The sequence below is a fragment of the Topomyia yanbarensis genome, chromosome 1, assembly GCF_030247195.1.
Source record: "Topomyia yanbarensis strain Yona2022 chromosome 1, ASM3024719v1, whole genome shotgun sequence".
In the NCBI taxonomy this organism is placed as follows: domain Eukaryota; kingdom Metazoa; phylum Arthropoda; class Insecta; order Diptera; family Culicidae; genus Topomyia; species Topomyia yanbarensis.
Window position 1 is genome coordinate 179,526,604 of NC_080670.1, and position 17,467 is coordinate 179,544,070.

The window sequence follows — 17,467 nt, forward strand, 5'->3', positions numbered from 1 at the left end:
AAACTTTTTAATGTGCCAGATTTTTTCAAGTTTAGTTTTGGGTGGTTCAACAATTTTATGAAACGGTACGGGCTAAGTAAAGTGAATCTGTGTGAGCAAAAATTATCCGCTGATGCCATACCATTTGACGCAATGTGTTAAACAAAGATGACAGACGCTGCTCTAACCAACGGCTTCAAATGAGTAGTGTGTTAATAGAAACATGGCAAAAATAGGCTCACTACTCTACTATGATTTATTTTTTTGACTAACTTTAACTTTTTATTACTTCTTGTTTATAGAAATATATCGGTTAATGCTTGAATGTATTTTGTTGTTGTTTTGTTTTGAATATATCACGGTAAAATACAGACCGGCCGTGATATAATCGAAATATTATTGTGTTTTAGAAGTGATCAACACTACTGATTTTGATTGTACTAAGTGATGTTTAGAAGCACCCGCGCAGGGTTTTTAGTGATATGCCGTCTGCTTTCAGTACTGACTCGCGGTTATCTGGCCTACGTAGCTCGGTCTGATCAATAATACCCAGGTAACCAATAAGCATGCAAAATGCGTCTTAACGGCTACCTGATACGCATTTAAGTTGTTTTAAATGCTATTTAAGAGTCGCTTTTGGCAAAATATACGGCCACTCTACTGCAGTGCCAAGAAAATGCTACTTTACTGCTGTTGTGCATTCAGAATGCTGAATACTGGCAAGAAGCTTTTTAACAGTTTTTTGAATGCTGATTAACAACAGATATGCATAAAGGATGCAAATATACTGCAAGAAGCATCCGAAATGTAAATTATATGCTATTTTACTGCATACACTAATGCTTGTTGGTTACTTGGGTATGGATCTAGTTCGTGGGGTTAGACTGTAAATCATCTTTCAAACCTCAAATGAAATGGGCCGGACCTTTCTTTATTGCGGCAGCTTTATCACCGACCTTGTACTCAGAGATCTTATCGTCACGAACAGACAACTGGGCACGACAATACTTAACGTCAACCGTCACGGTGTAGCTTCATACGGCAGCAATTTGAGAAATCTTTCTTTGCCTTCGCACACGGATGTACGAATAATCAAAATTGGTGGAGCTGATCCCAATTCTGTTGCTTCATGCGCTTGCGGTATTTCTACAGATTTTTAAGCTTAAGTTATTCCTCCATTGTAATCAATGAATAGCGAAACTACCAGTCGTGGGGCACTTTGTGTCGGCTTTCACATACAGAATCCTGGCACTCCTGGATAAAAGCAAGAGCATTGAGCGCAAGTCGGACTCCGACCGTCCGACGGTTTTGCGTTACCGGTAGGTGTAGCAATCGCTGAAGCGGAAGACAAAAGGCAAGGTTGCGAAATCCTTCCACGGTTTGAGCCGAGAGGTAAAAATATTTGGCCAACATGGACATCGTCATGGGGAAGTAGAAGTCTCGGACGGCCGTGTCAGAAGCGCAAGCAGCCAACCAAAAGCAGCGGCTGAAGGTGCTTGTCGAGGATGTCTTCCCTGTGAAGTGCAACGTCCTCCATGGAGAAGGTGAGCAGCTACGAAAGGTACATTCCCGACACGAAGTTCCTGGCGAAGGTGGTCCTTATGGGATGTCGAAGTTCTTCACAAAAGCTTTCACCAACGCAAACTGTTGACGAATCAATGTATTCAATCCCTCAGTGACTTTGCAGTCACTGCTATGATATCCGACGAATCCGATTTCCTCCCTGCCATCATCGTATGGGCAGTATATTGGCCAACCGAGTGCACTTCATACTGCCACGGGGTCGCCTGGTTGACCAACGCACGTTTCGAGTGGTGCGAACAGTTCCAGCTTCTGCAGCCCTATCAAAATCTTCAGCTCTGCATCGGAATGTAAAAACACATCAGCCGGCGCATACCTTCTTTAGTCACGGTCTTGGCTAGCTGATTCCACCAATTCTTCGTCTAACCAATGTCGCTGACGACTGCTCCCTTCGTCTTCAGTTTTCGCTTTATTATCGCGTAATATTTCTCTATTGAACGGAACGGGTAACAATTTAGCGCATTCAGTTCTTTTGCGACCATTGTAGTACGTCCTAGCTCTTTTGGCAACCGAATAGCTCTGGCCAAAATTAACTGGACTATCATGGGATTTCATGAGTTTTTTGAGGCACTTTTTTAAATACATCCGAATTCATAGTCTTATCCGTAACAACAACTTTGATTTTTTTTGCCGCCGGAACAGATTCCTTGCCAAATCATAATCTTTTTTGTGAATTTATCCACGAAAAACAATTTGAATTGTCTAGGAACCTGGCCATGGGCATTTACAGATTTTGAGTCCTGTGAATTGCTTGAAATTCTCCTAGATTTCATCGTCGATGAAAACATATCTATTGAGTTGCAGGTTCGGGTTTTGTCCACTGTTTGTTATTGGAGGTTTCTGTTGGGTCGTTTACTTGCTCGGTAACATGTGTTCAGTACAGCATTCAGTTTTTTTTCCGAATTGATCTTCAACTGCAGTTTTCGATAAAGGGCCTCACTTTGACGCTTCTTTTGCACTTTGCGGGTATTTGTGAGAGTGTTGTTGTAGTTTTTAATCACTTGAGTCCTTTTTAAGTGTGCTTAATCATGCTTCTGCATGAGGAATATCTCGGAATCACGTTAGTTTTAAACTGTGACCGAGTAGAATTGAATATTTGACCACTGGGGGCGCCGCTGTTGCAAAATTAACTACCCCATTTCTATATTTTAGAAGCCTTTAGAACTTATATCGAATAAACCGAAGATCAATGAGAGCCTACTTCTACTTTTACCCGAATCAAAGCCATGACAACTCTCGGGTCTCTAGATCTGCGTTATAAGAACAAAAAAACATTGTGTTTGGTCTTTCCGTTATGAGTAAATTTTCTATACGAAGTAGTCTTTGTGAGGTGAAATGTTTTCTGAAGATGAGAGTGGAGTTTAGGCTTACGGAAGTCGCCTTGGCGCAATGCAGTAGGGGTAAGTAGGGTAAAGTGGGACACTTTTTGGAGCTCCGTTAAGTGAACATTATAAATTATTTTCTCTAGTCTAGTCTATTCTACACATACACAGCCAATACATGTAGCGATCCTGGAAAATTGCAAACGTTCGCCTACATCTTTTCTTGTCAATTTTAATGTTTGTAGCACATATGCATTGGACACAATCGTTAAAGCGACCAGGTCAACTGTGCAATGTACAAAATCATGTAGATGATTCAAAAACCAATCATTCATTTAATGAACTTAATCAACGAATCATTTTAAACCATGAACAAGGAAGAAACGCGGACAATCGTACTAACCACATCAGTTCAAAGGGCATTTGATAAATCTTTGGGAGTGACTTGGCTAAGAAAGGGTATGTCACTCCTACGGTTCTAACTTCCTGGCATGGGATAGAGATATTTAGACCTGTCCTGGCTAATGAGCCTTGCTTATGGCGCTTTTACTCGCTCTCTGAAATAAAGGAAAAAGAAAAGGCACGCGGAATAAAACCAACTTGGACACAAATTAGAATTCAACCTGTCTGCAAAACGCATATCACCTATCCAAAAACAAACGTGGTACGTATAAAGCGTACATGAAAACTTGGGCCAGTAGCGCAGACATGAATCCTTTCGAGCATTGCATAGCGGCCACTACAACCAGGGCGGTCTTATTGTCTCTATTAGTCCCTGGTTGATTCATATTTCCACATCCACGGATAACGTGCCAAATAGGCGAATTTCGACAGTTTCTTATTCCGTGGTATCCAAATCGGCTAAAATTGTCATAGTTACGAGTTTTCCAATTTTTGGGTACCCGGGTACCCTGTTGAAAGTGTTCAGAACGGTCGACAACGTTATTGGAGGTGCTTGGAGCTAATTCGTGTGTTCATACCTCGATTGTGTTATCGGCAATGTATACAAAGGTAGGGGAATTGTGGGAAAAACCGACACTGTGGGTAAAACCGACACCCCACAACATTTCCTAGAAATCAAATTTTTATTGATTTCATAATGATACATTATTATTAGTACGTTTATTTAGAGCATTTGAAGAAAAATTGGATTTATGTTGGTACGCCGAATGTAATAAAAATAAACAAAACATACGACAGCAGCGTTCATACTCGTCTGGATGTTAAATTTCGTTGGTTGATTTTAAGGTTTTAACCGAACAAAAGCTTTTCAAATCACCACATTTTTCACTACCTTTTATTATCGGCCTGTCCTACGATCAACTAGGTGCATTGAAGACGAGTTTGACAAATTCAATATTTTTAATCGCTTTTATAAAAAAATTTGCGCTGTTGGGGTAAAACCGACACCCTATGGTTAGGGTAAAACCGACACGCTGTTAAGATGGTTGTGTATATTTGCGATTCATTTCAAAATACTGGGGATCTTTGTGACACTTCAATTAGCCTATTAGAACACTATAGTATCAACAGAAATGCACAGAAATACTCTTATTGTGTTTATTTCTTGTAAGTCTCTTTAAAAATCGAAAATTGGAATTTTTGCTTATCTGATTCTATCGAAGCTGTTGCTATTTCTGCAAAAAGCTCATCAAACCGAATTTCTAGTGTTCTCTTGGTTTGTCATAGACGAACTTTATCACAATGAGACAGTGATCTTATGTGTACCCCAATAGATCGTTGATGATCAGAGTCCGAAAAATCAAATCTGAAAAAGATAGTTTTACTAAGAAGTGTGTGTGTCACTTATAAGTGAATGAATCCAATTAGCAGAACGTAGAACGCTTGCAAATCTTCTCTTACGAAATAATATGAAACTGGAGGTTGCAACGATGTGCGCAAGGATTATTTGGAAATACTCATCAATAAATAATCCTATAGCATAAAATACTCTTATTTATAGTACTACGCTTTCGAACTTTCTTCCCCTCACTACACGATGAAGCAATAAAAAGCACATATTAGCATCATACATACTCACACTTTATTATTCACGCATATATCTCATGTTTAATAAACATAAAGATTTTAATAAAGTGGAGAGAAAATAAATTAAAGGGGGTGTCGATCTTACCCCTATAGGGTGTCGGTTTTACCCGCAGTGCCTACAAAAAGTCACTTTGTTTTCCAAGTTTTACAACCAATAATTTTTAATGAAATTAATTTTTTGAAGCGCTGAAAAAATTAAGTCTTGTTAAGAATTTTCTGAAGAAGAATTCTGCATAAAAACTATAATTTTATTGGTTTGGTGGCAACTTAGAAAAATTGTTAAGCTTAAGGTGTCGGTTTTAACCATAATTCCCCTACTGCTTTCATGTTTCCACATTCAACGTTATATTTCGTTTCGCGAAACAAACGCTTTTGCTTGATTAATGTCTGGAGCATCATTATGTCTAACATGGTGCAATTGTAAGGTGCAAATATTGACCATATTTAGCTTCATTTACACTTTAAATATTTTTTTCTCTTCTCGAACATATCGCAATAATAAAGAATCAGACGCAAATAAAACAACTGCGAATACAGCGGTTAATCGACTGCTGGTGCTGGTGGCTGAATTGAACTGATTTTGCCCGTGACAATTGGGTTCTTATAGACATCGCAAGCATCTTTTGCGCGGCCAAAAATCATGCTTCTATCTCAGCACAATGTATTTTAGAGGGTAAATAATTTTAGCGTCCTATAAAAATACAAAACTGCTAGACAACATCTATTTTAATTACTGGTCAATCAAGCCCAGTCTACCTTCTCATCTCGCCCTGTATAGAAGCGAAAAACTCCGCTAAAGATATACGGCAAAAACTTGCCCCTCTGCAGACGAATTGAGTCACTATTGATTTTTGAAAATGTCTTATAAAACCAGCTTCTCGGGGAGTGAAGCATTAATAAAAGTGCAAACGGGGCTCAATCTGGCAGAAATTAACACCTGTGCCATATCAAACATTAACCAAGAGTCATTCGTTTCGCGGAACAGTATACAGCACACCAACGAATGCAGTAACGTTAATTATAGCATCCCTGTATATATGTAGACAACTGCTCTAGAGAGGTGCGCTTACGAGATTTATCTACGCGCACCCCTGACATTGTGATTAAAATTGTGAGAATGCTTCCGAACAAACCAATTCCTTCATACGTAAGCATTTTATGCAGATCAACCGAAAATTGGACGTTTAATCAGACAACACTTGTCATGCACCCAGGGCAGATTCCAATGTGCAAATTTTGCAGAAAGCTAAGAAAAATCCGCCTACTATAACTATAAATAGTATACCGTTATCTTATGCCACACCACCAATGGCTACAAAACCAATCTATACACAGGAACAAATATTCACTCAACAACAATCGCGCCCAATGTCTCCATGGCAACAACCGGTACCACCAAGAAAGAAGTGAAAGCAGAAGACGACGGATACTTTCATGCGTGCGCTTGCATTCCTGTTTGGCGTTGCATGTATTGCTTTCTTCGAAAATAATTTGAATTGGTTTTTGAACATATTGTATTCCGTCGATTCAAGCAATTAAAAAGCGGTTTTTGACCTTGTACGTAAAATAGACAACTCCCTTAAGAACGGTCTTCGGTTTAAACAAACTTCCAATATCAAAAAAAAGTTATGGTAATCGGAATAAGAGTTAAAATTATTAAATATAAATGCAATTTTTCCCGCATTCATCATATTACAATTTAATAAGACAAATGAATACAAAGAAATTACAAATTTAATATTTTTATTGCTCTTCTATGAATACAGGAAGTCTTCGTCACATTTCCGTCCATTCAGTTTTACTTTTAGGTAAAAATGCGGACCCCCTAATAGAACCCGGACCCCGGTTGAGCCCCTCCCCCTCCCTCTCATCGGGTTTGCCTGCAACCACCCAATACAATACAGAAGAAAACCAGGAAAATTAGTTAATGCAAGAAATCAATACTTTTATAACCTACCACGGCACGGAAGCTGGAATCCAGTCGATCAATTCCTGGTTCCAACTGCCCGATACCGCATGGCATTGTAGCTGGCTCTGTCCGGAAAAAGACAACTGTTATCAAGATACTAGTGAAGTTTTCAATGATATATTAAAATTACTTGAAAAACAATCTCAAAGAAAGAAGGATAAACAATTTACCCTGAACGATCTCACCGGTAACAATTGTGGGGTACAAATTTTTCGGTTTTGTGCTGTACTTCTCTTCATCATCCTGGAACCATCTCACGTATTTTACTCCTGTTTTCATCAGTTCTTCCCGAAAGTTATTTCCATTTTTTCCAGGAGTCAACACTTCAATATATCCAAAATTTAAATTTTGACTACTCAGTGAATATAACAAATTATTTTTAACCTTCCTATAGTGAAGAGAATCAAATAAGCAGAAATGACATGACCTAATTGACAACATTTGGATGAAAAATGACGCCTCATTGGCCATTTTTGACATTTCCCACATTACCCCGGCACCATATTTTGCAAAAATGTGAGCGTCATTTTTCCAATGTAAAAATGAAACGAATTTCGTTTGCATTATTAAAATTTAGACTATAAAGAATACCTTGAATCCTACTTACTATCGGTTTATTTCGAAAAACAGTAAAAAAATTATGTGCAACCCTGTGAGAATTTTTTTTTAAATTATCAGGAAACATTAAAATATTTCTGCACACGTCGTTACACCATAAAGATTCGCTTGCGGTCGTATGTAACAGATGTCATGACAACTGTACTTTGATAGTTTACCCGGGAAGTTCCATGGCCCACTTAACCCAACTTATCCCTACTGATATCATGGTAAATGACAATATAGGGGTAGGGTTACCAGACCTATCACCGCTTACTGCATGTGAGCCAATTGCAATACAAATACATGTCGCCATTCGGAAAAGTTGAATCCGATGCACCTGATACCTGAAGAAACTGTCTTGTTCTTTTCGACTGATGTTCACTGGGGTAGTTCCGCGCACTTGTTTTGCACTTTCGAGCAGAAGTACAAAAAAACTGGGTGTTACTTTGACACTTATGCTCGAAAAGTTGTGATTTCTGGCCGGTATCCATGCTTATCCGTGGCTGGGGCACCATCCCTTCATGTTGCTTACTGCGCCTGCTATCGGGAATGGGTGAACGAATGAGGAAAAATTCAAACAGACCATGTTTTATAATCATTGCATGATTAACGTCATAAAAAAGGAATTTAAATGCGCGTAGAATAGTATCATGGCACAGAAAATAATAGATTTCTGAAAATTATACATACTTAGAAGGAAATCTAAGTATGTATAATTTTCTGTTAGAAATCTAACAGAAAATTTGTTAACATTTTTCTTACTGTATAATGCAAATATTGTGTAATTCCGTTCAATACAATGAAAATTACTAACTTTCAAAAACACTACCTTCTGTTTCGTCCGAAATTGAAATTGAAACGTTAGTCGTAGTCACGACAAAAGGACCTAATGAGTACAAATTCATTTGCGGATATTGTCAATATGTCAAGATTGAATACGAAGAGTTCTTTCTAATCTATCATTTTGAATATTCAATTACAGGAAGATGGTGATAACAAAGTGTTGAAGCTTCGCTTCGATGTTAGCCAGTATGCCCCAGAGGAAATCGTGGTCAAAACCGTGGACAACAAACTACTGGTAGGAGCAGAGTTATTCCTATGAATCACAAGAACCACGTCTGACACTTTTCCTTCTTTCAAAATTCCAGGTCCACGCCAAGCACGAGGAAAAATCCGACACCAAGTCCGTGTACAGGGAGTACAACCGTGAGTTCCTGCTGCCGAAGGGATGCAACCCGGAGCTGATCAAGTCATCGCTCAGCAAGGACGGTGTCCTCACGGTGGACGCTCCGTTACCACCCCAGGCTCTGACCGCCGGTGAAACCATGATTCCAATTGCCCACCACTAGAGGGGCGCGTCGAAAATCACTCTCCCTACCCGATCATAATTGACATACAAACACACACACACACACGATCAGTGTGCTTTCAGCCATAAAGATGTATTGGCGCATTCAGTGAAGAAAATCAGAAAACCAGTAAACAAGAAAATAAAAAACCAATGCTTTTATACTCATATTCGTTACTATTTTGCTGGCTAGCCGGCGATGAAACTGGTGTTCTACGCCAAGATTTGAAGCTGTATTAAGACAAGATATTACCGATTAATTATAGAGGGAATTAGCCGTATCTCTTTCGAAACCAGATAATCAATGTGATATGGTGAATGCGCACAACACTACTTAACTATCAACAACAACAGGCTAACAATAGAATTTCCCTATACAAAACCAGTATCAAAGTGGCCTTTATTCATCTTGTTTTGTCATTCTTTCGTGTCAGCAATAGAAGTGAACACAATCAAACTAAGCGAAGAACTATATAATTCAGGAAAATTTTACACAGGCGAATCGTTATTGATTATCACAGCTATATCTCGGCAGCAGTAATTTTCCACATACTTAGGTTGATTGATGATATTGGATGTTGTAGCCGGCTTACAGTTCTTAGAGAAAAGAAAAGATGCAGTTTCTATACCTTTTAATACCATCGATAAGATACAACGCAAAAGTCGGTCTACAACAACCGTTTGTGTATTCGTGCTTTATTTATATTTATATAACGTAACATCTGAGAAGTAAAGAAATATACGACAGATAAATCAGAGTGTTCTTTTCTTGTGTTTGAATGTTAAGTTTTCTTGTGTCAACGATGGTCCCTCGAGTTTTAAAAGCATTTCGTTAGAACGCGCCTCTTTCTGCCATCTACCCTACGCAAATACTGCCAAAGACCATTACTAAATTGACCAATACTTATGGTACTGCGAATTTGAGAGCTTGTGAGTCAGCCTTCAAAAAAGTGTGGAAGAAAGCACACGAAGCGATCTTGTCCCGCTTTCGGTAAAACTTGTAGAAAATGTGGATCGTCTAATCATTTTGCTGCTATGTGCAAATCGAAAAGTGTAGTGCACTCGATACAAGATTCGGAGAAGAACGAAATTGATTTCGAAGAAGACTCGGACGAATTGTTTATCGGTTCAGTGTAAAGTTCAGGAAATGATAAAGATTGGTTAGAAATTGTGAAAGTACACAACAAGAAGTTTTCGGTAAAGCTAGACTCGGGTACCCACTGCAACGTTGTTCCATTGTGGTTAGTAAAGCAGCTGAAGATCAGTCTACGGCCATCCAAAACTAAGTGGCTTGTGTCGTTTACAAACCATCGGTTGCAAGTACTTGGAGAAATTGATCCTGTGTGCCGAATTAAGAACAAGTATAGCATTATCACGTTCAAAGTAGTAGAAGAATCTGTGGTACCAGTGCTTGGTAAAGAAACGTGTATTGCTCAAAGATTGATTGCACGAGTGGATGCTGTTCATGTATTGGATGATATTGACCTGATCTCAAACCCTCAGTGGGAAGCGACGCCGGCGCGTCACGTTCCGCATAGCATCAGAGCAGCAGTGAAAAATGAGTTGGATTCTATGGAGCGCTTCGGAGTTATCGAAAGGATTCACACCCCAACCCCAGTTGTCAACGCAATGGTTTTGGTTAAACGGAATGAAAAGATACGCATTTGCATTGACCCATCGCAGGTAAACGAAAAATTATTGAGACGGCACCATCCTCTTACCACTGTAGAAGAGATAGCGACCCGATTACCAAATTCGAAATGTTTTAAAATCCCCGACTGTAAGAAGGTGTTTTGGCAGATAAAGATTACAGAAAGAACGTCCAAATTTTTAGCTTTTGGTACTCCTTGGGGAAGATATGTCTGCAAGCGGTTACCTTTTGGGCTTGCTTCAGCTCCGGAGGTGCTTCAAAAAAGTTATGAACGACACACTGGAAGGCATTGAAGGGGCAGAAATTTCGATGGATCTCAGTCACGCCTGGCCAAAATTACGGAAACTGGCCAAAATTACGGAGAAAGTTGTGAAAGATTCGGCTGGGCTGAAACTGAACAGGGATAAATGTTCGTTTAATCAATCTAGTGGAAAATTTTTGGGTCATATAGGACGGAGGATTGAAAGCAGATCCCGAAAAGTTGGAGGCTGTCATCAAACTCAAAACACCTTCGAACAAGTCTGAGCTACAAAGGGCATTAGGAATGATAACCTACATGGGAAAGTTTGTGTCTAACTTATCAGATGTCACAGTTCCGCTAATATCACTGTTGGCCAAAGGTGTTGATTGGGACTGGGGTTGTGAGCAAGAGAATACGTTCCAGAAAATCAAAGCTCTGATGCAATCACCACCAATACTCAGGTATTACGATGTGAATCTACCAGTAACGCTTTCAGTAGATGCGAGCTCCCATGCTCTAGAAGCCGTACTACTACAACAGGGTCGTCCAGTAGCGTACGCGTCTAAGGCTTTAACGTCTTCGGAGTTGAATTACTCTCAAATTGAGAAGGAAGCTACCGTCATACCGTTCGTTTGCTCAAAGTTTCATCAATATATATACGGGGAAAAGTTGACCATTGAAACTGATCATAAACCATTAGAATCTATATTTCGAAAACCTCTTGATAGGGCTCCTCCCCGTCTACGTAGAATAAGATTAGAGGTAGCCCAATATGACCCCACAGTCGTGTACATCAAGGGAACTAACATTCCGATCCCGGACATCTTGAGCCGTGATGTCGATAACTCTTCCACTGCTAACAATGAAGAACAATTAGAAGTACTTTTGATATTGCAGATAACCAAAAACGCTAGCGCAGAGCTAAAGCACCACACCGAAGCGGACTTTGAGATGCAATCTCTGAAATCAGTCATAATCCAAGGTTGGCCGGAAACGAGAAACAAAATGTTGCCGGAATTGCGAAAATACTGGGGTTTTCGAGACTTCCTTACAGTCTATAATGGACTTATATTCAAATCAAATCAAGTGTTTATTCCAAAACCGCTAAAAAAGCTATGCTAGCGGGCATTCGGATATTCAAAGCTGTATTTATTTATTATTACATCTAAAAAACTGCATGAATCGATTTCCTAATGATATCCGAGACACATGAAAGTGATAGCGGCATTAGCTGTTTGAATAGTTCGTCGAAACGGCACTCTCAGAAGAACGTTTCCGCGTGACGTTCTGGACCTTGCTTGGATGTTGACTCGCTCTAGTAAATCTGGAGAATCGATGCGTCCTGACAGAAGATCAGAGTTGAATAAGGCTCTTGCAGTTTCTCTACGAAGCTGAAGGGTATCGAGCTGGATGAGTTGACACCGACTCTCGTAGCTAAGTAGACGAACAGGATCGCACCAAGGCAGGTGTCGAAGAGCATACCGTATAAATTTTCGTTGAACGCCTTCGATTCGATCGCTGCTGTTCATGTAATTCGGGTTCCAGACTGCCGAACAATACTCCAGCGTGGAGCGCACTAAAGAGCAGTATAGGATTTTGAGACAATAAATGTCTGTAAAGGATTTAGCCTTACGGAAAATGAAGCCCGGGCTTCGCGATACTTTACCAACAACATACGAAATGTGATTCTTAAATGTAAGTTTCGAATCTAACTCCAAGATCCTTAACGCAGCTCACCCGGGAAACAACAGCTCCAGACAAGTTATATTCAAACTCAATGGGATCTTTTTTTCTGGAGAACGATATTACAGAACATTTTGCCGGATTCAGAATCATTCGGTTGTTTTCACACCATCTGCTGAAAGTATCAAATTGCTGCTGCAAATAAAGTGCGTCCGTTCGGCTCTTAATTCTGTTGAAATTTTTTAGGTCATCTGCATACGACAACCGTGGCCCTTTCATCTGATAGTTTACATCGTTGAAATAGAGAGTGAATATCAATGGTCCGAGATGACTTCCTTGCGGAATTCCAGACGTTGCGGAGAATAGTTTGGAGTATGCATCACCTATGTTCACACTGAGTTGACGGCCAACGAGATAGGATTGGAACCATCACAGGAGTGATCCACTGAAGCCAAGTTTTTCCAATTTAGCGGTTGCGATATCGTGATTGATTTTGTCGAAAGCTGCAGATAAGTCAGTATATATATAACATCAGTTTGTTGATGCGCATCGAATCCTTCGGACACAAAAGAGGTTAGAGATAGATTCGTCGACGTCGATCGATTCGGCATGAATCCGTGTTGGTCTTTAGAAATTTATTCCTTACAGTGAAAAAACACTGACTCCACCACGACTAACTCAAAGAGCTTGGAAATGGCACAGAGCGCAGAAATTCCTCGATAATTGTCAATGTTTCTCTTATCACCTTTTTTTGTGGACAGGAAAGATGAAAGCTGCTTTCCACAATTGAGGAAAAATCGCGGTTGTCAGTGACATTTTGAATAGCTGACAGAGTGGTTCCACCAAACCAGATATACACTTTTTCAAAAACACAGCAGGGACACCATCTGGCCCAGGAGATGACGATGCTTTAAGCTTGGATGCTGCTGATACAATATCCGAGTGCTCCACACGAATCTCACTCACTGACCGTTCGAGTTGGGCCACGCCGCTAGCTGCAACGTCAATCTGCTGCGAGGACAGTGTCTCACTGACGAACACACTCGCTAATTTAGAGGCGAACAATTTGCATATGGCTTGTGAATCATGACCAGCTTCACCATTCAAAAACATTGTAGAAGGCAAGCCGGTTTCTTTCCGCTGCTCATTAACGTATCTCCAAAACGATTTAGGATCCGACTTAAGCTTACGTTGCATTTTTCGTTGATAGTTTGAAAAACAAAAAACTTCAGTTTTTTTTAAATCGTTATTGAGCCTTATATGATAAGTTCTCAGTGACAAGGTACGACGTTTGGTAAACTTTCGTAATGCTGCTCTTTTCGCAGTTTTTAGCTGACGTAGATCGGCGGTCTGACAGGGGGATTGATCACTTCGTTGATTACACTTTGGGGCATGACGATCGATAAGGTAGCTCATTATGTGGCAGAACGTTTCAGCGGCGGAGTTCACATCATCCTTGCTTAGCACAGAATCCCAGTTAATACTTTGTAAGATATTCAAAATGCTGCTATAGTCGGCCGGCTTATAATTGTAACACACGGTGGGCGCGTGGCTCGAAAACTTCCTAGGCGGTACGTCCTGGAGTGTAAGATGTAGAGGCGGATGGTGGCGAACATACTTTACTAGCGGGGTGAGGGCGGTCGAAATATGCGGCGATTGATCTCTGGCAGTAACGAAGCATAGATCTAAAATCCGGTCGTTCTTGTTCGTGGTGCTGAAGAGTAGCCGTGCTATAGCCATCCAGAAGAGTAATGCTGCCAGGATGAAAAACAGATTCGTCTGGGTCGGGTTGAAGAAATCCGTTATGAACGGAGCGCCACTTTATTGTAGAAAGGGGGAAATCGCCGAGAAGCATGATTTCGTCAGTGAGTTGCGCCATCGCGGCAACAGAAGTCAATGATTCAGAATGATAATCAACTAGTGCAGAGTCGCGAATTTTATCGCGAGGGAAATAAACCACACATATATAATGTTCGATTTCCCAATTTTACGGCTGCCTATACTTGTTCGATGCTACTCCAAGCATCATTTGTTATATGTTGAACTTTTAATCCACGACGCACCGCGAGCGAAACACCGCCACCGGAGGATTTGTGGCCATTGAGAGGGTTACGATTACATCTGAGATTCTCGTAGTCAGAGCAAATCACCTGGCTGGAAAGAATCTGCTCATTTAGTCATGTTTCTGTCAATGCGATAATGTCGTAACAGCAGTCCGAGGTAGCTAGGCGATAGGTATTTGCACAGGAATTCATGCCTCCCACACTTTGATAGTGTAAGTGGATGGGCGACGATTTTAGGCACGGAAGGCTGACCGGAACTCCTCGATTCATTCGTCTGGAATGTACACCGGGGCGACTGGAATGACTGCTAACAGCAGAAGGCGCGGGTGAACTGCATGAATTGGTAGCACCCGTGATAGAAGTTGGAGTGCTCCTCAGGAGGTTTCCAGCTGACGGCTGACAGGGATGACTTATTAATTGACAGTCGGAAGCATTCGAGCTAGAACAAAAAGTTCCATCAGGAAAAACGGTTGATTCGTCAACATAAATTTTAAAATAATTGCCAAAGCGGGCAATTTGGAAGTCTCCCTCTCCATTCCCAGACACAGGGCCGGGACGACTGAAGATACTGCTGATTGCAAGATTCCATATTGCTTTCTACGGTGCGTCCCGGTTGCCGTTGATCAACAGGCGAATTGTCGGTGCGCGGTCTAAGATAACTGCTACTTGCGATGGATTTATCCCAATCGAGGTGCTTCCCGTCATTAGTACGTTCTTGCTGAAAGTCGATGAACTCGCGGAAATACATCCCATCCGGCCAGGTTTCGGCATTGAGGGCCATTTCACGAAGTTGAGGGTCAACACCAATTTTGAAAGAAATGAAATTAAGCCCGCTCAAATTTGCGTCTTTTTTTCACTAACTTCTTCAATTCGACCGGATCGTCCGTTGAAATGCACTCCTTAACCATAGCACCAACCTCATCTTTGGAAACGGTGGTGGCAATTCGCGACAAGTAAATCCAGCATTTACTAGTAGCGGGTTGAACAGTGATTGCTACATCACCCTTTTTCTTGCCACACGTTAGACTGGGGACAGCGGATTTAGAAAGAAATTTATCATCCTCCATCTCGCGAGCACGTTTGGCTCTAGCTCTATTTGGAACGGGCCATGATATGGGAGTTGCAGGCAATGTCGTTGCGAATTCCACTGATTTTCTGGTTTTCTCCATTTCAGCCTTTAATGCTTCAAGCGCTGTTTTATGTGTGTCGGTCAGCAAACGGAACGCTTCGCTCAATGCTGTAAAAGCTGCATTCACTGCGGAGGATTTCATCAAATCCACACAGCTGTCGCAAAGCCAGAATATATTCGCTGTGTCGTTAATCATGTCCAATTTTGAACGAGTGAGCGTTGAAAACGATAGATGCATGATTCTGTCGCAGAATCCTTGGCATTTCAGCTGATTCAACGTGGTTACCGGCTCGGAGCACTGCAGGCAGATCGAATTCATTGCGAGAATCGCCAACAGGTAGGCAACAGTAGCTACTTCGCGAATAAGCTTTTCCGATATGCATCCACGGTTTCACCACAACGATTCTATCACTACCGACGACACTTTGGGAGAACAAATTGTCACCGCACGACCAAGAATCACAAATTATGAGTCAATTGATCAATAACTGCAGCTTAGGCGAGGGCACAAACTCTATTCCAATTGAAAAATCACTGAATATACACAAAAAAACGATCCAAAATACGCGAACGAAAATAAACAAACTGAATCACAACAGTGTTACCAGAAGCCCGAGACGCATTATAGCATAGGTGTCTACATTCGTCATGTTTGAGTATGTTGGTTTGTTGCTAATGAAAAAAAAAAAAATATTTACATCATTAACCAGTCAGAAGGAAGCAAGGCACAACGTGATTTTGTTTTTTTCTTCATATCTTCTTGTTCGCTCGAAAAAAGTGACAGCCGTATGCACACATTGAAAAAAATATGTTTTAAATGAAGCAACCAATAGAAAGGGGCGTAAACCAATTTCAGTTTTAAACCAAACCTGTTCGAAATTATACAAAAATCGATGGGGATTTCGTGGAAGAACTGAATATTTCCTTTGGCTAGCGAGGGATTCCTCGTCACAGTCCTCAATATGGAGCTACTCGTTTTGAATATATTTTTATAATAGAACAGCCTATTTTGCTAGATGGATCAGCCTAAAAATATCATTTTTATTTGAGAAAAATAATTTCATTGTTATCATATGTAACCTGTCAGGGTGACAATTTAGCACTGGGTGGAAATATACCTATTTTTGGCTATACCACAGATAACAGACGTTTAGGCTCGATTTGAATCGTGTGTAAATACCCGCTACTGAAATTCCGAATAAATCAGGCGTCTGAAGCACGTTTGGCAAACGTTTGTAGATTGCGCAGTGATCGATACAATGCAGTTAGAGTGCAGCTGTCAAACACGTGAAGCAAACAGTTGCGCAGATGGCAATAGTGAAACACGGATTTTCAACGTTTATCAATTTGAAAGTTTACACAGGTTTTTAAAGAAATTTTGTTCAAGCCTAAACGTCTGTTATCTGTGGCTATACACTCCGTATTTGTTTACGTAAATTATGCTCACCGCTGTTTTGTACCGTTCACGTTTTGTTATAAATTTTTGTTCATTAAGTGAAATTCATAAATTAAATTTCTCATGTTTATAAGCGGTTATTTTTGTGTAGATAGGTGTGTTGTGGCGCCCACTGTGCGTAATGTCATGCTGGTGAATCTAGCGTCCACTCCCTCGCGCATCATATCTGTCACAGCTTAGGTCACAACGAACATGCACTGTAAAGCATGAAGTAAATAATCGTTTCCCTGAAAAATAGATCGTTGCGACGGCAAACAGCTATCCGATGGCTGTACGCCGGATGAAGGCTCTGGACCGTAAGCTGGATAGGAATTCAGACTTGAAGAAAAACGTGTGCCGGCAGATCGAGGACTATCAAGTCAAACACTACGCGCACAAGGCGAGTGAAGCCGAGCT

General features: G+C 40.7%; 1 protein-coding gene across 2 annotated transcripts in view; it reads left to right on the top strand.

Moving 5' to 3' along the window:
- The window catches only part of LOC131683243 (heat shock protein beta-1), a 43,618-nt gene extending 34,012 nt beyond the window's left edge, over positions 1–9,606 (top strand). For both annotated transcript variants that reach the window (XM_058965077.1, XM_058965081.1), the window contains 2 exons: positions 8,483–8,578; positions 8,649–9,606. In XM_058965077.1, coding sequence (XP_058821060.1) covers positions 8,483–8,578; positions 8,649–8,849 — 297 coding nt within the window. In that variant the 3' untranslated portion in view covers positions 8,850–9,606. The remainder of the gene's footprint in view (positions 1–8,482; positions 8,579–8,648) is intronic.
- Positions 9,607–17,467: the final 7,861 nt, after the last annotated feature.